At 34.9% G+C, this 18,732-nt stretch overlaps 10 protein-coding genes and 4 long non-coding RNA genes across 15 annotated transcripts, besides 3 other annotated features; 10 read left to right on the top strand and 4 right to left on the bottom strand.

Annotated features, from left to right (window-relative positions):
- Positions 1–638: 638 nt before the first annotated feature.
- bet4 (Rab geranylgeranyltransferase alpha subunit) lies at positions 639–6,453 on the bottom strand. Its single transcript, NM_001023454.3, has 7 exons — positions 6,423–6,453; positions 6,270–6,380; positions 6,096–6,223; positions 5,866–6,053; positions 5,524–5,745; positions 5,247–5,450; positions 639–5,155 (listed from the first exon to the last, which is right to left on the bottom strand). The coding sequence occupies exons 1-7, from the start codon at positions 6,423–6,425 to the stop codon at positions 4,977–4,979; spliced, it is 1,035 nt and encodes a 344-aa protein (NP_588463.1). The 5' UTR covers positions 6,426–6,453; the 3' UTR covers positions 639–4,976.
- On the top strand, positions 1,096–3,353 carry lnp1 (protein lunapark). Its single transcript, NM_001023456.3, has 3 exons — positions 1,096–1,184; positions 1,243–1,484; positions 1,569–3,353. The coding sequence occupies exons 1-3, from the start codon at positions 1,164–1,166 to the stop codon at positions 2,308–2,310; spliced, it is 1,005 nt and encodes a 334-aa protein (NP_588465.1). The 5' UTR covers positions 1,096–1,163; the 3' UTR covers positions 2,311–3,353.
- On the top strand, positions 3,507–5,781 carry SPOM_SPCC1620.06C (ribose-phosphate pyrophosphokinase). The gene is made up of 3 exons (NM_001023455.3): positions 3,507–3,614; positions 3,767–4,133; positions 4,202–5,781. Exons 1-3 carry the CDS (start codon positions 3,544–3,546, stop codon positions 4,727–4,729), a joined length of 966 nt encoding a protein of 321 aa, NP_588464.1. The 5' UTR covers positions 3,507–3,543; the 3' UTR covers positions 4,730–5,781.
- SPOM_SPNCRNA.1266 lies at positions 5,952–6,570 on the top strand. The gene has a single exon (NR_150132.1). It is a non-coding gene; the product is annotated as a non-coding RNA (long non-coding RNA).
- Positions 6,571–6,658: 88 nt separating this feature from the next.
- On the bottom strand, positions 6,659–10,038 carry mug163. The gene has a single exon (NM_001023452.3). The coding sequence runs from the start codon at positions 9,884–9,886 to the stop codon at positions 9,326–9,328; it is 561 nt and encodes a 186-aa protein (NP_588461.1). The 5' UTR covers positions 9,887–10,038; the 3' UTR covers positions 6,659–9,325.
- SPOM_SPNCRNA.7652 lies at positions 6,998–7,585 on the top strand. Its single transcript, NR_196988.1, has one exon. It is a non-coding gene; the product is annotated as a non-coding RNA (long non-coding RNA).
- fzr3 (meiotic fizzy-related APC coactivator Fzr3) lies at positions 7,706–9,297 on the top strand (the record flags this gene model as incomplete). The annotated part of the gene is made up of 1 exon (NM_001023453.2): positions 7,706–9,297. One exon carries the CDS (start codon positions 7,706–7,708, stop codon positions 9,233–9,235), a length of 1,530 nt encoding a protein of 509 aa, NP_588462.1. The 3' UTR covers positions 9,236–9,297.
- A 73-nt stretch (positions 10,039–10,111) lies between the features above and the next one.
- Positions 10,112–10,460: an LONG TERMINAL REPEAT.
- Positions 10,435–10,780: an LONG TERMINAL REPEAT.
- A 19-nt stretch (positions 10,781–10,799) lies between these two features.
- Positions 10,800–12,853, bottom strand: wtf23 (the record flags this gene model as incomplete). Of its 2 annotated transcripts, NM_001023451.3 has the most annotated exons (6): positions 10,800–11,462; positions 11,513–11,575; positions 11,616–11,807; positions 11,844–12,122; positions 12,172–12,501; positions 12,718–12,853. In NM_001023451.3, the coding sequence occupies 6 exons, from the start codon at positions 12,851–12,853 to the stop codon at positions 11,356–11,358; spliced, it is 1,107 nt and encodes a 368-aa protein (NP_588460.1). The 2 variants fall into 2 exon arrangements, with proteins under 2 accessions (NP_588460.1, NP_001417982.1); NM_001431050.1 differs by lacking the exon at positions 12,718–12,853 and having other exon boundaries at positions 11,356–11,462; positions 12,172–12,472.
- Positions 10,883–12,449, top strand: SPOM_SPNCRNA.7651. Its single transcript, NR_196987.1, has one exon. It is a non-coding gene; the product is annotated as a non-coding RNA (long non-coding RNA).
- A 327-nt stretch (positions 12,854–13,180) lies between the features above and the next one.
- Positions 13,181–13,518: an LONG TERMINAL REPEAT.
- A 110-nt stretch (positions 13,519–13,628) lies between these two features.
- lsm2 (U6 snRNP-associated core protein) lies at positions 13,629–14,665 on the top strand. The gene is made up of 4 exons (NM_001023450.3): positions 13,629–13,749; positions 13,803–13,904; positions 14,257–14,359; positions 14,418–14,665. The coding sequence occupies exons 1-4, from the start codon at positions 13,690–13,692 to the stop codon at positions 14,441–14,443; spliced, it is 291 nt and encodes a 96-aa protein (NP_588459.1). The 5' UTR covers positions 13,629–13,689; the 3' UTR covers positions 14,444–14,665.
- Positions 14,666–15,063: 398 nt separating this feature from the next.
- On the bottom strand, positions 15,064–17,482 carry prp18 (U5 snRNP-associated protein Prp18). The gene is made up of 2 exons (NM_001023448.3): positions 16,468–17,482; positions 15,064–16,422 (listed from the first exon to the last, which is right to left on the bottom strand). Exons 1-2 carry the CDS (start codon positions 17,422–17,424, stop codon positions 16,348–16,350), a joined length of 1,032 nt encoding a protein of 343 aa, NP_588457.1. The 5' UTR covers positions 17,425–17,482; the 3' UTR covers positions 15,064–16,347.
- sec65 (putative signal recognition particle subunit Sec65) lies at positions 15,274–16,323 on the top strand. The gene is made up of 2 exons (NM_001023449.3): positions 15,274–15,505; positions 15,559–16,323. The coding sequence occupies exons 1-2, from the start codon at positions 15,283–15,285 to the stop codon at positions 15,933–15,935; spliced, it is 600 nt and encodes a 199-aa protein (NP_588458.3). The 5' UTR covers positions 15,274–15,282; the 3' UTR covers positions 15,936–16,323.
- Positions 16,470–16,921, top strand: SPOM_SPNCRNA.7650. The gene has a single exon (NR_196986.1). It is a non-coding gene; the product is annotated as a non-coding RNA (long non-coding RNA).
- Positions 17,331–18,731, top strand: sap18 (SAP128 family histone deacetylase complex subunit). Its single transcript, NM_001023447.3, has 2 exons — positions 17,331–17,603; positions 17,771–18,731. The coding sequence occupies exons 1-2, from the start codon at positions 17,440–17,442 to the stop codon at positions 18,042–18,044; spliced, it is 438 nt and encodes a 145-aa protein (NP_588456.1). The 5' UTR covers positions 17,331–17,439; the 3' UTR covers positions 18,045–18,731.
- The last annotated feature ends 1 nt before the right edge of the window (position 18,732 follows it).

Raw genomic sequence — 18,732 nt, 5'->3', positions numbered from 1 at the left:
ATTCTTTTCTAATGTTAATAGATTTTCGAATTCAATGAATGGAATTAAAATATCTTAAACTATTGTAAGACAGAAAGCTCCGATTTGGCAAGATTTTAAGTGACCTATTTGGATATAAAATTTTATATTAAGTTAGTTTTTCGATAGCGTTTAAAGAATTTCCAGCATGTTGGTATTAGTATATAATCCTGAAATTTCGCATTCGCACACATGCAAATAAAATTTTTACCAAAGAAATTATTAATGTCGAATATTTTTAAGCTTCGTTAGATTATTAAGCTATCGGCTAGGTGCAATAAGGTAAACAAAAGTCGGTTAAGCAATTCTTTTCGTTTGCATAAGCATGTACTAAAACAATAACATGTAAATGACTAGGATGTGTAGAATTTTATAAAAAGGCATACTAACCATTCTGTTTTGAAGAGAAAGTTGAAAATTTCTTGATGAACGCTGAATCTCTAACACGGGAATACGAAGGTTGGTGCGATTCATGAAAGTTCATAATCGTATAAATGATCAAAATTTTAAAAAATTTAATAGATTGTGATATTAAAATATTTCAAAAAGCAAAAAGAATCGTATTTTAAAGAAGCAAACCCATAAGTGTATCAGAATATTACTTCAAGCGATTCACTAAAGTTGTCGCAATACAAAAGAGAAACAAAAAAAAAAAAAGCGAATATGCAGTGAAAGCCTATACCTGATTTAAAAATATTCACATTTTTGCTTTAGTACCCTTTGAAGGAATAGATTTGTTGATTTACTTCTCTATTATGATTGCAGTCGCCATCATTCAAGGCTGAGCGTTGTTCAAAATGTGAAGCCAATGGTTTTTTTTTTCTAGCAAAATCAATTAAAAATCTACTTCATCTGACCAAAATAGCAAAATCACAACTTTCGTCCAAAAGTCACTTTGTAAGATTCCCTCGGTAAGGCCGCGCTGCAAATCGATTGCGCTCATAGTTTCAAATAGCACAACTCGATAAAATTCGCAAACAAGTATAATGTAATACTTAATAACGTTATTTCATAGCACGATGCAAAACCGTGATTTGGATAGAGCTTCTCATAGAAACGAGCACTTGCGACTCTCCTAACCATAAGCAAAAATTATTCATTGTCAAGTGAGTCGTTGAAAGGTTAGACGTTATTAATTTATTAACATGGGCTGGTTTTTTCAAAAGGTTTGTAAAGGAGGATTTCTCAGTTTTTAGAGGCTCAAAGTCACTAACATGTGATTAGAAGAAGGAGTTCGATTTTGGTGGGGAGTTGGATCGATTGGAGATGAAGCTGGAAGAGGCTCAGTATAATATTGATAATATTCAAAGTCAAAAGAAAAAGATTTTATTTCGGTATACTGTGTGCTCTTTGGCAATCTATACGATTGGTATGGCAGTTTGGGCAAGTCGCTCATCCATCCTGTTCCAACATCCTTTATTCTCTAAGCTTTTTCGAATCTCTCTATACATCTTAGGTGTTTTTAGGTATGCATTGACATCTGCCGTACATTATAGTTAGGCATTGTACTGCTTTGGCATGAATTCACTCACTAATTTTTGTTTGTTTAGTCTTTACATGTTTCGATGGGCAATTGCGTGGTTTTGTGAAAAAAGATTGTCGCGTGCTAGAATGAATTTACATAAATTAAATGCGGAAAAAAGAAAAATATTAGATGCTTTAAAAAGTAGAAAGGAATATTTCGAGACCCAAGCTCTGCTGGAAAAATACGGTGAACAGCCAACCCTTGCACAAAAGAAGCTTTCCAATGCCGCTGCTGCAAAAAGCGTACCAGGGTCTTCCTCTTCTTCTTCAGATCCCATGCATCCACAACATTGGTACGATCGGGTTTTGGAAGGTCTTGTAGGCGCCAACGAAAATAGCGAAAACAATCGTGAAGCTCTCATTTGCTCCCATTGTTTCCATCACAATGGTCTTGCTTCTTATGGAGAAAAGGCTTCTGATGTACGATATGTTTGTTTATTTTGTAAAGCCTGGAACGGTCCTCCAATTGACAAATCTTTACCTTCTTCGGAAATGGACTCCAATTTGCAAACAAATCCTTCATCTATTTCAAAAGGCAAAAAGAATAATTCCAACAATACTACCCAAAAAGGTCCAAATATTATATCAAGTCCTCAGGTTATCAATGCCTCTTCCCCAGTCCGGAAAGCAGGCAAAAAAAAATCCAAAAAAGCTTTACCAACATCACCGCTCTCTTCTTCTTCTCCCGATGCTTCCTATAATAGCGTTAGTGACTCCTTTCACACGGTAGCAGCCAGTGTGCCGGAGTCCTTGACCCCAACGAAGTGAAACAGGTGCTATTATTTCAGATTCCTTAATGAAGCTTTTTTTACTTTTTTCTCGGATAATATCAAAAAGTGGATAAATACAGGAATATGAGCGACAAGCAAAGGGGGAATGTTCGATTATACATTGCAGTAATGGTGTGAGCGTTATGCACCACCTTTTTTTAAAGCCAAGCATTTTTTTTCAATTTGATAATTGCATTTCACCTCTCCTATCTTTTCCTTTTCTTTACTGTTATTTCTTTTATGCTATCTCTCCGCCCAACGTAATGCTAGACTATTTTCAGTCTATTTTACCATTCACCGTTATTATCCAAATTTGGATAATTGTTTCAAATATAATGACCTTTGTGTCTTGATGAATCATGAAGAAGCTTGCTTTGCCAAATATTCTAATGTTATGTCTTTCTCCAAATGACGATGATAAATGAAAACAAAAAAGAGCCAAATCTATTTTTGTAGCTTTTTAATAAATAGATTTTTATTCCTTTTATTTCATTACACTTTACAGGGGAAGCAAACTTGGACTTATTAATTGTCGGTAACAAAACTTTACTTTTCGTGCCCAACTCCAATCCATCCAGATCGCCTCATGTTGTGATTTACCATTGTTTCCTTTTCTTTATTGGTTTTCAGTCCTTATTTGTTTAACTTTCGTTTATGAACATGTTAGCTTGAGCATAAAGCTTTCTACGTAGTAAATGCCATAAGTCATTTGCCAACTTTTTCGCACTGGGCGCTCATTGTTTCTTTAGATGCATAGTTGAGTTTCCTTTGATGAATCTATGCTGATTGCAGGTGCAGCACCCATTAATTTTATTTAGTTTTTTAGTGTTTTGTTTGTATAAGTAAGATTTTCCATCCAAGCTGATCATCTCAAACCATGTTACTTATTGAGACGTTGTTACTTGGATGGAGAATTGTCCTCGACACCCAGGAGAATGGGTGCCGCGGCTGTTCCGGTGGAAAGCTGGTAGAGCAGATTTTCTGCAGGTCGATACATATATAATGACCGGGCTCGAACGCCCTAAGATAGACGGTGGAAAAAATAAAATCTTTAAAAAATACACAAACGTGGAAAAAAAACTTCTTTTTGTTTTTTTTACTACTTTTTTAATAAACTTTAGGTAATTTTTCTTGTACATTTCTTCACAAGTATTCTATCGACTCCTTGTGGGACTTTAGTAAAAACGATAACTTGTCGTTTCACAAACACCTGTGCAGTAAAAAAACAACCATGGCATCCAATTCGATCAAGATTTTTGCTGGAAACTCTCATCCAGAGCTTGCGGAGAAAGTCGCGAGAAGGTATGAGTTGGTTCGGTAGCTCTACGATAAAATTTGAGGGTTTCGTAGAGCTGGTGAAAAATGTGAAAGAAACGCTCCTGTAGTCTGGGAATTGATGGGCGTTTGGTGAATTTCATGAATAGTTAATGAACTAACTAAAAATTTGTAAATAGAATTGGCCTTAGCTTGGGAAAGGTTGCTGTTGTTCAATATTCAAATCGTGAAACTTCCGTCACAATTGGCGAATCCGTTCGTGATGAAGATGTGTTTATTTTGCAAACTGGATGTGGTTCTATTAACGATCATTTGATGGAACTTTTAATTATGATTAATGCTTGTCGTTCTGCGAGCGCCCGTCGTATTACCGCCATTATTCCCTGTTTCCCCTATGCTCGACAAGACAAAAAAGATAAAAGTCGTGCTCCCATTACCGCTCGATTGGTTGCCAATATGCTCCAAACCGCTGGTTGCAATCACATCATTACCATGGATTTGCACGCTTCTCAAATCCAAGGTTTTTTTAATGTTCCCGTTGATAATGTATGAGTGCAAAGATGACGTTGTTTGAGAACTATTTGTCTTTATATGTATTCTAACATACTATTTAGTTGTATGCCGAACCTTCTGTTTTACGATATATTCGTGAAAACATTGATACCACCGTGAACCCTACTGTCATCGTATCCCCGGATGCCGGTGGTGCTAAGCGTGCAACTGCCTTGGCGGATCGTTTAGACCTTGATTTTGCATTAATTCACAAAGAGCGTCAGAAAGCGAACGAGGTGTCTCGTATGGTTTTGGTGGGTGACGTTCGTGATAAGCTTGCCATTCTTGTAGACGACATGGCCGATACTTGTGGAACCCTTGGTTTGGCCGCCAAGACTTTGAAAGATAACGGTGCTAAGGCTGTGTATGCCATTGTAACCCATGGCATCTTGAGTGGTAAAGCAATTAAAGTTATCAATGAAAGTGCTTTGGAAAAGGTTATCGTCACCAACACCATTCCCCATGATGATAAGCGCAGTCTTTGCAGTAAAATTGAAACCATTGACATTTCTGGTGTTTTGGCAGAGTGCATTCGTCGGATTCATCATGGTGAGAGTGTTTCCGTTCTTTTTAGTGTCGCTCCTGCATAGGTTATATCTATTTCTATATCTGATTTATATCTATTCACCCCTTTTTTAGTTTTTTTTGTGTTTGTTTCTACGATACTTTTTGTTATAGATTTCTACGTCGAATGTGCCCATCTGATGTTTCCTTCTATTTTTGGATAACTAATGGCCAAAGAAAAACACAATGAAACAGATGATGGATAGGGTATCTAATCATTTAGAATAGCATAAAAGGTACCTTAAAAAATACGTAGGTTTGCTGGGTTTTAAACTATTTGTTCAAGTTGTTTATCTTTTCTTGTAATGTTCGGTAGCGACCTCGACGTTGAGGATCCACTTTAATCATTTTATCAACCAGCAATGTCCACCTCTTGATGTCGGCTTCTGTAGGCTTTTGCTTCTCTAGTGTTTTGCATAAGGCTTCATAATTTACCAATGACTCACAACACCCTGGTACAATATTAGTTAATTAGTCTTATGTACAGCAGCCAACCGTTAATGGTGAATATAGCGTGCTGCATTCGTAAACAAGTTTACTTACATCTATTTTCTGGCTCCATTTCATGCAACTCTTGAATAAGTTCTATCTCCTTTTGTAAATACTGAATACGCTCTTCGATAGTGATCATAGAGATTAAAGGAGTCATGCTATTCGGATTGCAATGGCCCATTAGCCAACGATGGTATATCCACACACTGGAGTCATCAGGATCAGTAAACACCGCTTGATGGATCATATCGAGCTCTACAGGTTGAGTTAATAAAACAATGAATTCATAATAAAACTCTGCAAATAACAGCATTTAGGCCTAACGTACCTTGCTCTAGTATCTGTTTGGCCAAAGCTTTTTGAGAATTGGGATCAGCTTCTAAATTTAAAATGGTCTCTATCAATTTAGTGCGATTATGCAAAGCAGAAAAATTACTAAAATTGGTAGCAATCGCACTAGTTGTGTACTCCATTTCTTTTTTCGCCAAGCTACAATTTCCCGCCCTTTCAATTTGAGATACAACATATCGACGATAGTGCCATCCATGAACTAGGCTAGTTAGTAATTGATATATAATACAGGACAAGTTTATAAATAATTAGAGTACTCTGCATCAATAGAAAGCAAATAAAGCGACCAGAACGCCAAAGGTAGACTGTTAAAACTTACAATTGCGAGCATCAGCACTCAGTAATTTTTCAGTAATCATCATCTCGTAATTCCAATTTGGATAAGGAGCATTTTCTAAGCACCATCGTCGATGGTTGAAAATCCAGTAAACTTTCGGGAAAACTTTCATCTTTGACAAAACATACTTAAGTTCGTTGTCCAAAAGATCTTGTTTTTCATTTAGAGAGCTTTCTTTGTTAATTTTTTTTATCAAGAGAACGTTTACTCACATTTTGGGAAAAACATCATTCAACAGTATTTCTCGTCTATAATTCCAAACACTGTAAGTTTCCGGATTCCAATCCAAAAGTTCCGTAGTTAACTTTAAGTTTCCTTCTGAGTAGTCTTTTCTTTTTCTCTTAAAAAGTTAATGATCATCACTCTTTCGAATGCTTTTCTCTTACTGCTTCCTGGAAACGTGAAACCAATCCTCTGTATTCTTCAATTTTTGCCCTTTCTTTTTCGGCTTTGAGCTTCCTTTGCTCTTCCGATAGTTTGACCCTCAAGATTCCATGCTACGCACACTTGTTAGCAACCATGATTGGGCATTTGCTCACCATCGTGTTCTATGAACGAAGATATTAGTACAGACTAAGATGTAGGTGCTTGTGAAAGAAAAATCAATGAATCGCAAGGAGTATGTACATTTTTTATGACTCAATACGCTTCAAATTATTCAATTAATATACATTTAATATTACAAAAGAATACTGATGCTTTCGTAGCTGTAATAACAAAATAATAATAGCATCTTAAACATTTCAAATCACGAACCAAATTCAAGGAAAAAACATAAGAGGAGAATAAGTGCTTCGTATCCTAATGCTCCTAAATTCTAAGAAAAATTTTGGGCTAATAAAAAGCGAAATTTTATATTTACTTTGACTATGTTAACCAAAATGACACGAATCATAATATTTCAGCTATTCAATTCATCCTTCTTTATAAATATATCTGAACTGACTTGAAAATAGCCTAAAGCATTCGTGAGATAAATAAGAAGGGACTATGCAAGCCCAGGTGCTAATTCATTTCACGTTTACAAGTCTAAGTTGCTTTTTTTTAAAATGAAGAAAAAAGTCCATTTGAAAATCTTGTACTATTTTAGAATTTTTTTTGTCTTTAACTCAAAAGCTTCACATAGTTTGCCGAAAAAATCTATGAGTGTTGGAGAATGCTGTAATTGTTTAACTTGAATCAGCAAAGCTAAACTTAACCATGAAAATATGAGAAATTTAAGAGATAAACATTCCTAAACTCATTTTTGATGATCAATTTTTTACGTTATTCTGTTTGCTTCACTTGGATTTTGATGCGAAAGATTTTTTCTGTATGGCATGCTCTAAAATTCGTGAAAAGCGAAAAAAAATAAAACGTAATAAAATGGATTGGAGCTTGTGAATTCAAGTGTATTGTATATTTGAAACAGGATTGGATAACGATTTCTCGGCAAAACTCATATCTGACAATCCAAAGAATTCAATGCCAATGTGATAAACAATTTGTTAAAAGTTAAGGACATTAGTGTTCAGGTAAATATGATGAAAAATAGGAATAAAGATGTGGATGTACAAATATTGATCCTCAATGCATAAGTGCATACAAGTGTCACTCATAGAAAAAATTGAACAAACGTCAAAGCTTTATTATGTGAGGATTGATTCACAACAACTCATTTTTAAACTTTTTATATTACGGGCGCGTGAAAAGCCTGGCTCACACTTCTATGTCTTTGTTTACAAGCGAAATGTACGCGTCAAAATAGTTTAGCGTAAACACCACACCAATTGTTAACCATTTTAGCTGAATCCCATTAAAATAGTTAGTTAAAAATCAACAAATGATAATTAAAAAGAAAGAATCATTTAAATCTCCTGGAAGACTATGGAGGGTCACAAAAATAAGAAAACTCACTGCCGCAAAAAAAAATGAATTACAAAATAGAAAATGTAATCAGGCTTCGAACGAAGAAAAAAAAATTTTATACAAAAGTAACTTTTTAGACCGTTTCATTCCTTCAAAAGCAAATTCGGATGCTTTCCGAATTATGGAGAACGCGTTTACCGAAAAGCTCAACACCCAGGAGAGTCTGCTACCCGATATATTAAACTTGAATGTCAAAGGAGTATTGCATTATAAAGACAACAAAAAGCAAAAAACGACTCGTTTAATAGAGAGTACAAACTACCAAAGACAAACGATACACGGTGCTTCTAGTTCATTGGTAATAGAAGTAGAAGAAAATGGACATTTATCAAATATGCAAGGAAGTTTATATGAAACACCTTTACGAATCCTAGACGCTCCTGGTTTACTGGATGACTTTTATATTTCTCCTTTGGCATGGTCAACTAATGGAGAATTAGCAGTCGCCCTAGCGCAAAATGTGTATTTGTGGAGTGAAATCTCTGGACCTTCCATAATGGAATTGAGTCCTACGACATACGAGGTAAGCAGTTTGGCTTACTCATCAGACGGGGGTTTTCTAGCAATTGCTAGAGTGAACGGCTTTGTGGAAATTTGGAATCGAAAGACAAAAAATAACAGGTGCGATTATAAATTTCATCATGATGGAGACATTAGCTGCATGGCTTGGAGCCCAATCAATTGGACTCTCTTAGTAGGAGGCAGTACAGGGAACATATACGTTTACCGTCGAACAAAAAGCATGATGCGTAGAGTTCACACTATCAAAAAAGTCCATCAAGAACAAGTTTGCGGATTGGAATGGAACTACGATGGGACTCAGTTTGCAAGTGGTGGAAACGATAACCTGGTATGCATTTTTGACATCGATTCGCTAGAGAACAAAAAGTTTTACTGGATTCACTTGGCTGCTGTCAAGGCTCTGGCCTTTTGTCCTTGGCAAAAATCATTGCTGGCAGTTGGTACAGGTTCTAATGATCAGCAAATTTATTTTTACGACACGTTTCGAGGGCACCGAATCCACAGCTTGTTCTGTGGTGCACAAGTTACCTCCGTCATTTGGTCAAGAAGATATAAAGAGTTTTGCTATAGTTTGGGCTATTCTCCAGAAGGGACTAACTCTAGTTTAATTGTCTATCGATGGCCTCAACTGACAAAAGTTTTCGATATTCCATCTGCAGCAATTGATGGTTGGGGACAGGATTTGAGAACGATCATGGCGATACACACGCATCGCAAGTACTCTAACAATACTTGGGAAGAGGGTGAATACGTTGTGGTTGCTAACAGCGATGAAACAGTAAAATTTTATAAGATTTGGGGAAACGAAATGCAAGAGATTCATAATGATAGAGTTTTGTACCGAGAAGGAATATTCGGTAGTCATATCTTAGAAATGCTGGAAAACATTCCTGAGCAAGTGTTAACTAATGGTGTTCGTTAAAAATGATATTTTATCGTAGATGAACTAAGCATTGAAATATATATATATATATATATATATATATATATATGATGGTCCTCTTCTCAAGCTTCATTCAATTGGGTCAGGTTTTAAGGCAGAGATTTTTTCACACTGTCTAGAGCGATTGCGCTCCAAATTGTCAATGATATGTCTATAGATGATACCCTTTTTGTCAATGTCAAAGTGAAAAACCCAAGTATACTCGTCGTTTGGTGAAGCGATCCAATTACACTTCATGCTATATCTAACATTTTTGTTTTCCATGGATGAATGCAATTGATGAATTATGTCAATTGGCCTCTTTGCAGAGGAACCATACGTCGAAGACAGTAAGAGCCTTGCTGTCTTAAAAATAAACTTGTAAATCGTCAACCCTTCAATTCGGGGGAAATTCAAAGAGTTGGGAAATATGACTAATTCAACATGATGATCTAGAATAGCATCAGGAAGTGCTCTGTATAGAACAAGGGGAACTAGATCTTGAAGTATTTGAATCGTTTTACCGGTTTCTACGTTATACACCTGATTATGAATATTTTTTCGACACAAATGTTCGGCTCCCTTATAAACAGGATTTAAAGGACGTAACAAAGGCATGAAATTGAAGTTTCTGAAATTCATAAAAGGCATTGTTGACGATCATGGATACTAAAAGAATAACATCGTTAACAACATGTATTAAATGCGGATCAGTGAATACTAAGCATACTGCTGTTTGCTCATACTACCAATTTACGTTAACGATCATTACATCAAAACATCAGATTATGGGATCAATGTTTACCGTGAACCTTGAGGGTCCTCCAATTAAGTAGATCAAATAACGAAGCTCTACAACGTCTTAAAGTTTGTTACTGTCAGCAATACTACACTACGCTATGATACACTACGTTGTGTATCACTATATGTCACATGTTCTAATTATATATCGTACCATGTATGATACGATATGGAGATTGATCTTAATGATAATCTATTAAGATCAATATTATCTGAATACTATAAATAGAGCTACTGCTGAACCTCGTTCCTCAGTTCAGTTATGAGCTATATTAGTGATAGGTAACATTATAACCCAGTTAATACAATACCTATACTCAGTTGCTACTTATACAACCTGTGTATTGTAATATAATAGATCACAAGGAAAACTCACCGCAGTTCTACGTATCCTTAAATCAGATACCAAACTGCGTAGCTTACATACCGATGCGTAGAACTGCGGTGAGTTTCTCTTGCGATCAACAATATTGTGGTATGCAATATGATAAATTAAACAATGTGATATTTATTGTTATAAAAAGTTTATTAGTATCGGTCGCCGATATAGCTAGTAACTGAACCGGGGGAACGAGGCTCGGTTGTATATCTATTTTTTAAAATCCCTCTAATATCTTTTATCAACGTGTATATATGTATAAGGTGTATAAATGACTGCACTTACTAATAAACTAATTTTAAGTATATTCTAACATATGACATATAGTGCTACGCAACGCAGTATATCGTAGCGTAGTAAAGTCTGACACGCTACTATAACATTTCATCTCTTCAAACATTATATTATTATGCTATTCATTATTTTGTAAACATTAATTTTGTTTGAATTGAACCATTAAACAAAAAGAAAAATGATAATTAAGCTTGATTCATTAAGAATCAAGATGAAGGAGAAATGAATGCAATAAACGACAATGAATTTGTAAATTTAACAAGGCGGAACAACGAGTTTTTCGATTTCATTAGTTGATTTTAAGTTGTCGTAAACAATTTAAACCATTATTGTTTGTGACTTGAGTTCCATTAGAAAAGACACATAATTAGACTCGCATATAATAAATAAGAGATTCGAATCTCAATGCATATTATCCAGATTATCCAACATCGCGAACCATTTCAAGCGATGCATTAGTTTGACAATTTTTGGTAACTGGAAGAATGAGTTAAGCATATTTTCCATAAACTTATAGTGAAAGATGATGATTAAAGAATGTTGGTGCTTATGTTTTAAAACGCCGCAGCTTCTCTGCGTTGGTGATTTTCGTAAAGAGGTTTTCCAGCTGTAGAGACTTTCGAAAGCACAACTTTAATAATGCAATTTAAACTTCGCCTTCGACATCCATTTCCCCCAAGGGAATGTTATTATTATTATCGTTGCCACCTCTAAACGCATTTGCTAGCCCCATCATCGCATTTCCTATCCCTCCTAGTCGGGTAAGTAAAAAATCATTCATACAGTTGGTTGAATACACATACCTAAAATAAAAGCTATACCATTCCTGATAGAGTTTCGTGTTCTTATGAGTGCACCTGGACATTCTGGCATGGTTAGAGTAAACTTCAAGAATATTTAACGAACCCATTTCGCAAAGAAAAAGAACATTGCCCATAATAAATAGCACAGAGGCTTCAATTTCACAACCTGTCCATTCAAAATGTTTACCACGTAAAAACATCGTACCGTTTAGTACCAACACGATACCACTTTGTAACAAAAACACTTTTGCCAACTTAGCTAACGTACGCTCGAATGTCCAAAATGGAATACAAACTGTTTGTCAGCGTTTAGCATTGTAACTTCACTTACCAGATGATACAATTAAAAGTAAAACAGCCGAAATAGTGCATGTGGAATAGATGAGAGCCTTATTTAAGTTCAGATCGCCAGATTTGACGCAACCAAAGAGTATACAACAAATGATTAACCAGAGTAACCAAATTATAATCATCATTTCTCTTCTTATGTTGAAAAGGCCAATAGAGATCACCTTTACACATTGTGCCAAGAAAACTACAGTCACCTTTATACATTGTGCCAAGAAAATTACAGTTACTTTGACTGCCTTGATCCAAGTTTCATAGAAGTCTAATGAGTTAGTGACTGAAGGTAAGAATTGACCTATCGTGTCACTTACACCATAAAGAAATAAAAATCATTAGGCAAATAGCACACCACACTCCAAAATATACCCATTCATCTTTGCCATAATCTTTAAAGAGAGCGTCCTTATACGTTAGATAACAAACTGCGGGTACGTTTAGCACAAAGATTGAAATGAATGATAAAAATGCTTTTTTCAACGGAGAGGTAGAAGAATTATCTGCCGTCCCGGAAGAATGGTTTTCTCTATGTGTAATAGAAAGACTGTCTTCACCATAATCCGGAGGAGTCGTAGACTCGTCCGTATTAAATAAGTTAGGGTTGTTAGCTCCCATTTGTTTGGGATCCTTTAAATTTATATTTTCTATATTGTTAGCAAAATTCAATGGTAACTTTAGAATATTTTTTAATGGGAAAGGAAAAAAGAGCGTGCCCTGTTAGACGAATTTATACTCGTAATATGTCAAGTTGTAAACAAACAAACACAACAAAAACATTGTAAATCAAAACAAACAGACACAGCAAATAATCCTTGACACACTCAATTCTTTATCTTATCTACCAACAACACAACACTTACCTGAATATGGAGGCAATGTGCTCCCATCTTCTGAATTGTATTCTGGGAGAGGACCTTTTTCCAAATCAATTTCATTATCGTTTTTTGCACTCAATTCATCCATAGACGACCTCAAGGGGTAATATTTATTCTTCATTTTCTAACGACAGTCTATTATTTAATGATATACACACAAATAGTTCAATTGTTGTGATTGCGACAAACGAAACAGCAAAATCAAGAATATTCACTCTGTAGTCCAATTCCAATCGCTTTAAAGACTTTTTAACAAAATAATAAAATTGTTCAAACAAATTTCCAACTAATTCCTTCAAACAATGGCATAAAAAAAGAAGAACGAAAAAACTGAACGAGGCAGTGAATTGCTTCTGACACATTTATTTTGTCACTGCCCTTTTTATTCACCCCAACTTAGATTTCCTTAAAACGTTTTTGAGAAGCAAAACGTTGTAGTATAATATAATGTCAGCTACGCAATTTGGTATCTGCTTTAACGATTACATAGAACTGCGGTAATTTTTCCTTTGTGACCTATGATATTACAATACACAGGTACTATAAGTAGCAACTGAGTTTAGGTATTGTACTATCAAGTTGTATTGTTATCTATTGCAAATACAACTTATAATTGTGTAAGGAATGAGGTTTAGCAGTAACTCTATTTACGTTGTTTAGATGATTTGGATTTTAATAGATTATTGTTAAAATTAATATCAACATCGTATCATCTGCGGTGCGATATGTAAATGGAACATGTGAACATATAGTGACACTCAACGTACTGTATCATAACTAATCTCGGTGACAGCCTTAATATGATTTTTTGATTTCGTAAATCCTCGCAAAAAAATGTACGAGCTCCAACACAATACCGTGTAAATGGGCTTTGCCTGTACATGACACATTCTTCTGTTCGCTGCATCTTTCTTACTTCATCCAAAAGCGTGTAAAACGAGTCTTCTCCCGATTATAATGTTGTTTTACTCATTTTTTAAGACATTAATAGACACGGAAGTTACCGTGGAATTGAAGGTATGCCCCTACTTGGCTTTTTTGATCGCGTTATGAGGTTAACCAAACTATAGAATGATATGAGTATCCGAGGAATTTTGAAATCTGTTGACCAGTTTTTAAACGTTAAGCTTGAAAATATTTCTGTGGTCGATGCGTCGAAATATCCTCATATGGTATGCTTTGCAAGTTATCGGGAATTGAAAGAGAAATAAATGATTTCTACGATCGGTAGGGTTCGGTTTATTCATTTTATTTAGGTTTTTGATTGATTTTTGAAAAAAGTCTTGTCCAAATCGATTATGTACAACATCTTACATGAGAGGAACATGAATCAATCAGCTTTCCCAACGTATATGCTACATTCTCAACTTTTAAAATCTAGGTTTTTCATTAATTGAACAATTTAAGACTGATCATAAAGTGCGCCTCACTTTCTGAATTCTTCGATCTATCCTTTTTTTTTCGTTCCTACTCTTAACACTATCTCGTGCTATTATTCCAGAGTTATAACTAATAATTTATTAGGCTGCTGTTAAAGATTTGTTTATTCGTGGTAGCGTTGTTCGTTACGTCCATATGTCAAGTGCATATGTTGATACTATTTTATTAGCTGATGCTTGTCGTAGAGGTAAGCCATGATTTGTTAAACACTGAAATTTTAGCCTTATTAACTCACTGGTTTTTAGACTTGGCTAATAATAAGCGTCAATAATTCCTTTGAAAATTTCCTTTTTTTGGTCAATATATTCGGAAACCGTGAACTAATTGCTTATTTAATCGTAGTTCGGTTATTCATCATGTGTCCCATTGCGATTTTTTTCATGCCCGCAAAAGGAATATACATGTGTATATACATCATTTTATTAAGGACCATTGTTGTTTGAAGGTATTTTCCTCCCCTTTCATTCATCCATATTCTTACTACCTTTTCGCTTTTCTTTTAAATCCAGCTTCCCTATTATGCCTGAAACCGATCCCTTAAAATTACCGTTTTATTATCTTCAAAAAAAAAAATTAAGTAGAAAATTGTTGGCGTTTACATGATTTTTGTGTACGGCTTCTTCCATTAATATAGTTGATGAGACTTTGTCAATTATCATAAAATACATACATCGTTACATATCGGTTTATTGCTGCGAGAGGGAATTTTTAGCACTCATGCATCATTAGCAACAGAGCGTTTGTATTACTTTAAAAGATATCCACTCAGATTTGTGTTTTACAAGTCTAATTCTTCTTCCAATTTATTTTACTGATTTCATTTGTAGGATTCAACCGATCTCACCTTTAAGCCAATCAGGCACACTCTCTTTCATCGTTTTTTTAATATATTTTGTATTCTTTTAAGATCTTCCCAGTGAATGATACGATTTTACTTTTTTAGTGTTCTTAGTTTTATTCTAAGTTAATCATGAAAAACGTCTTCTTTTTAAAAATAATTGAAATGTTCAGTAGTAAGTTGAAAGTAAAATCGTATTTATCTACTACATACGGTTGAGCAGCATAAGTATGATATCGCATTTGCTGCCAACTACCTCACTCACCATCCACATGCCATCTATCATATTATATCCCATTTACTTTGACAAGAGCCGTCCACGTAGGTTTCGTTGTGTACCAAAAGACAAAGCAATTTTAAATCCGTTAGCTAAAAATATTGCCGATGTTGTTCGCGATTTGGGATATAAATGTAAATTGGAACCATTGAAGACACATCCTGCAGATTGGGTCAATCCAGGTCGAGTCGAAATGGTATTACCTGAAAAAATACAAAGTAAGATTGTTATTAGTTTTATTTTCTCGTATGCTAACTGACTGTGAATGTAGAAAAGTATGTCATAAACGAAATCGCCAAAGTACTACTTCTTCGCCCAACTGTTAAGACAGATCCTTTATCGTTACCTATTCAAAATGTTCCCGCACGTCTTCCTGAAAATCCTCCTGCATATCCTAAGGGGGTTTTAGGAAATACGATTTTACCTCTTCATTCACCTGCTTTATCTGGCGGTGGTATCTCTGAAAATATGTTCCAGGAAATGATGCAGGAAATGCAAAAGCAACCTGGATTAGCTGGAGGTATGAATCCAATGGCTGCACTTGCTGGTATGGGAGGCCCTGCTCCTCCTATGCCAACTCCCCAAGCATCTTCAAGCCAGCGAAAACAAAAGTCAATTGAACCAGAATATGATTTGGATTTGGAGTAAACTTATTGTTTAAAACTGAAATATTAGGAATATAGGTGCTTTCGACTATTAGCAAACGCTCATGGATATTAGTAAATTTTTTTTCTCGTCATCTTTTAACAAAAAATTTTTTCCTAATAATGAGTATGGATGTAGAGTTTCATTAAAGATGAGTTCATTTGCACAGCACATTCTGCTTTTTTAAGACTGAGTTCTGGTGGCATACTTAATATTTTTCTGTCTTTTATAAATGTTTCGCCTCTCGTTATATCAGAAGCTGTTTCATTGTAGTTTCTTTCATGCCAATTCAGAGGCGAAATTTTTGAATATTCTATCATTAGTAAACCATGTTTGACATAGTCGTTTTCAAAAGTTTAGTGTGAACTGTATAATTAAATTCTTTTTCGACAACAAATAGCATCTTTTTCGTACTTCAATCCGTATATTCAGGTAAGTTTGATGACTCTCTTTCCTGAAAAGTAATAAATCGCTTTAAAGCTTGCAAACACTAACATGTGAAAGGTTAGACTGGGTACTTTATCTAAAATCTTACCTTTCTCTTCTTTTCGTCTTTAAGTATATTTGAACTTGGATTTGCTTGTAATCGTTGATGTGCACTTCTTTCATGAATACCAACCATAGTAACTCCAATAGGCCAAGGTGCATTTCCAATTGTCAGACGTAAATACATATCATTGGCTTTGACAAATTCGTGTTTTTGGCATCTGTAACAAATTTCAGCTATGCTTTTAAAAATATCGTCGTTTAAAGCTTCATCGACTATCAGTTGTATAAGTACATCAAGATCTTGCTTAGCTTGACGAAATATTTTTAATTGCATCTGACTCTCAGAACTTTCGAAAGAGTTGATGGATTTTGAAGACAAAAAGTTGTCCCAAATGCGGATTCCATGTTGAAGAAAAGCAACTACTTGCTTGGATACTTTGGGTTTGGTGGTAGTAGCATGCTCAAAGTCGATTGTTTCAACTCCTTTAGTAAGGAGTTCATTTTCAATTTCTTCCAGTTTTTTGTATTTTAGCAAACTGTAATATCGTTGAATGGTAGCCTCTTCTGACTCTCCAAACAAACGAATTGGCTCTTTCATCTCACGAAGCTTTGCAATAATTTCGGTCAACGTGAGGTTGTCTTTTGTGATTTCAGGTATTGATAAACGGTCGTTTTCGGAGACAGATAATTTTGTACTTGCAGGTGACGCTTTGACAGCTGGTGAGGGAGTTGTTGTTTCTGTAAGCAACTCTTCATTTCTACTGCTCTCTTTGTTCGCAAGTCGTGAAATGCGTAACTTCTTTTCTTCATATTTAAGACGTTCTTCTTCCAACTTTCTTTTTTTCAACTCTCTTTGCTCATCCTTTTGTTGTTTTTCCTGCAGATATTTCTTTTCCCTTTCCTTCTCCCAATCCCCTCGTCGAAACGCCTTTTTTACCGGAAGTTCGCTCGTTCCTTCTAGTTGGCGACGTTTACGTTCAATTTCTTCCTTTAAAAAATCCATTTGGGAGGTTTAGAAATGGATATTCGTGAAAGTCGCTCTCAATCTCCTGAATTAAGCCAAAGTGAAGATGCTGTTGGTCCGTGCCCTTTTCTCATTTCAGTATATCATCAGTTCCAAACAAAAAATCATGTTTTAGACATCTTTGAAGACGTGATTCCTTCTATTCAAGTTTATGGATGGTAAGTAAATCGTGTTAACGGGAAAATTTCAGTTGTTGTATATGAACTCATACTTCATTGGGACTACGATTAGAAAATCCGTCAAAGGATCATCCATGAACAATTTATATGTCAATTAGATTTATATGTTTCAAATCTTAAACTTTTATGCTAACGATTAATCTTAGGTTGACCATGACCCTTTATGAACTGGGAGTTCTCATTGCAGATCAACTTCTTTTGAATAACGAAGAAACAAGACATTCTGAATGGTCATTGCAAATTAGAACAATTTTTTACGATAAGTATAAAGATCGCCCGATAGCCAGGGATCTAGGTACTGTTTGTTTGCACAATCCAAAGCTATTTCAAGGCAACAAATTATTGAAAAGAACGGGAATAAAATGCGGAGACAAAATTGATGTTACCATAAAAGAGGATAAAATTAGAATAAAAAAGTGATTCCTTGATCGGATGGTACATATATATTTTTTGGAAGTTTAATGGGTTTGAGAACGATATAAAAAACGAAGTGCATGACTGAAGAATTCTATTGTAAGATTTATTTAAAAGCTTATCTTAATTCTATTTATATACAAAATCATAAACCGCTACAACCCTGTTCACTAATCTCATATTGTATGTTTATAAGCTTTGAAGCTTTGAAAAGATTCGAAGCTCTTTAAGTTGAGAAATTTTTTTTTCCCATACTCTTAAAAAAACCTTTGACGCATTAAGAAAAAATTGTTAGTGTACTTACTATTTTCCTTATTGAGTTATGGAGATATACTTTAGCTCGAGGCCTATCAAGGATTCAGGAATCACTTCTGCTAAATTTATATATATGCTGTAGGAAAAGAAAGCGTTTTTTTTATTATAATTCACATTGGAAAGGATTCAACACTTTAAATAGCAGAATCTTTTATCATTTTTTTTGAAGCGATGGATTAAGCGGTTAATGTTTTCCATTGTTTAATAGCGCTAACATTCGGAAATCCGATTGAAACTATTTTTCAAAAAAGAATTATAACTTCTATTATTAACATGGTTGATATTCGCATGATAAATGCACCATTGATCCTCATAATGTAAATATCTATTCCTTTAAAAATGCTGTCAACTCACCTTTGGCTACTTAACTATTTTCAAA

This window comes from Schizosaccharomyces pombe (genome assembly GCF_000002945.2).
Source record: "Schizosaccharomyces pombe strain 972h- genome assembly, chromosome: III".
Lineage (NCBI taxonomy): Eukaryota > Fungi > Ascomycota > Schizosaccharomycetes > Schizosaccharomycetales > Schizosaccharomycetaceae > Schizosaccharomyces > Schizosaccharomyces pombe.
The sequence above is the reverse complement of the archived record's forward strand: the minus strand, read 5'-3'. Positions and strand labels throughout refer to the sequence as shown.

Excerpts from the sequence above, each read along its gene's own strand:
- bet4 (NM_001023454.3), bottom strand. Across the intron at positions 6,054-6,095 it reads AATGATGTTTTTCCCAAAAT|CTCTCTAAATGAAAAACAAG; the intron begins GTGAGTAAACGT and ends TAACAAAGAAAG. Across the intron at positions 5,746-5,865 it reads GAGTGCTGATGCTCGCAATT|TTCATGGATGGCACTATCGT; the intron begins GTAAGTTTTAAC and ends TAACTAGCCTAG.
- sec65 (NM_001023449.3), top strand. The coding sequence starts at position 15,283 with ATGCCATCTATCATATTATATCCCATTTACTTTGACAAGAGCCGTCCA. Across the intron at positions 15,506-15,558 it reads ATTACCTGAAAAAATACAAA|AAAAGTATGTCATAAACGAA; the intron begins GTAAGATTGTTA and ends CTGTGAATGTAG.
- lsm2 (NM_001023450.3), top strand. The coding sequence starts at position 13,690 with ATGTTGTTTTACTCATTTTTTAAGACATTAATAGACACGGAAGTTACC. Across the intron at positions 13,750-13,802 it reads AAGTTACCGTGGAATTGAAG|AATGATATGAGTATCCGAGG; the intron begins GTATGCCCCTAC and ends ACCAAACTATAG. Across the intron at positions 14,360-14,417 it reads AGCTGATGCTTGTCGTAGAG|ACTTGGCTAATAATAAGCGT; the intron begins GTAAGCCATGAT and ends ACTGGTTTTTAG.
- mug163 (NM_001023452.3), bottom strand. The coding sequence starts at position 9,886 with ATGCCTTTTATGAATTTCAGAAACTTCAATTTCATGCCTTTGTTACGT.
- SPOM_SPCC1620.06C (NM_001023455.3), top strand. The coding sequence starts at position 3,544 with ATGGCATCCAATTCGATCAAGATTTTTGCTGGAAACTCTCATCCAGAG. Across the intron at positions 3,615-3,766 it reads GCGGAGAAAGTCGCGAGAAG|AATTGGCCTTAGCTTGGGAA; the intron begins GTATGAGTTGGT and ends ATTTGTAAATAG. Across the intron at positions 4,134-4,201 it reads TTAATGTTCCCGTTGATAAT|TTGTATGCCGAACCTTCTGT; the intron begins GTATGAGTGCAA and ends CATACTATTTAG.
- prp18 (NM_001023448.3), bottom strand. The coding sequence starts at position 17,424 with ATGGATTTTTTAAAGGAAGAAATTGAACGTAAACGTCGCCAACTAGAA. Across the intron at positions 16,423-16,467 it reads AAGACGAAAAGAAGAGAAAG|TGTTTGCAAGCTTTAAAGCG; the intron begins GTAAGATTTTAG and ends TTCACATGTTAG.
- sap18 (NM_001023447.3), top strand. The coding sequence starts at position 17,440 with ATGGATATTCGTGAAAGTCGCTCTCAATCTCCTGAATTAAGCCAAAGT. Across the intron at positions 17,604-17,770 it reads TCTATTCAAGTTTATGGATG|GTTGACCATGACCCTTTATG; the intron begins GTAAGTAAATCG and ends GATTAATCTTAG.
- lnp1 (NM_001023456.3), top strand. The coding sequence starts at position 1,164 with ATGGGCTGGTTTTTTCAAAAG. Across the intron at positions 1,185-1,242 it reads TGGGCTGGTTTTTTCAAAAG|AAGAAGGAGTTCGATTTTGG; the intron begins GTTTGTAAAGGA and ends ACATGTGATTAG. Across the intron at positions 1,485-1,568 it reads TACATCTTAGGTGTTTTTAG|TCTTTACATGTTTCGATGGG; the intron begins GTATGCATTGAC and ends TTGTTTGTTTAG.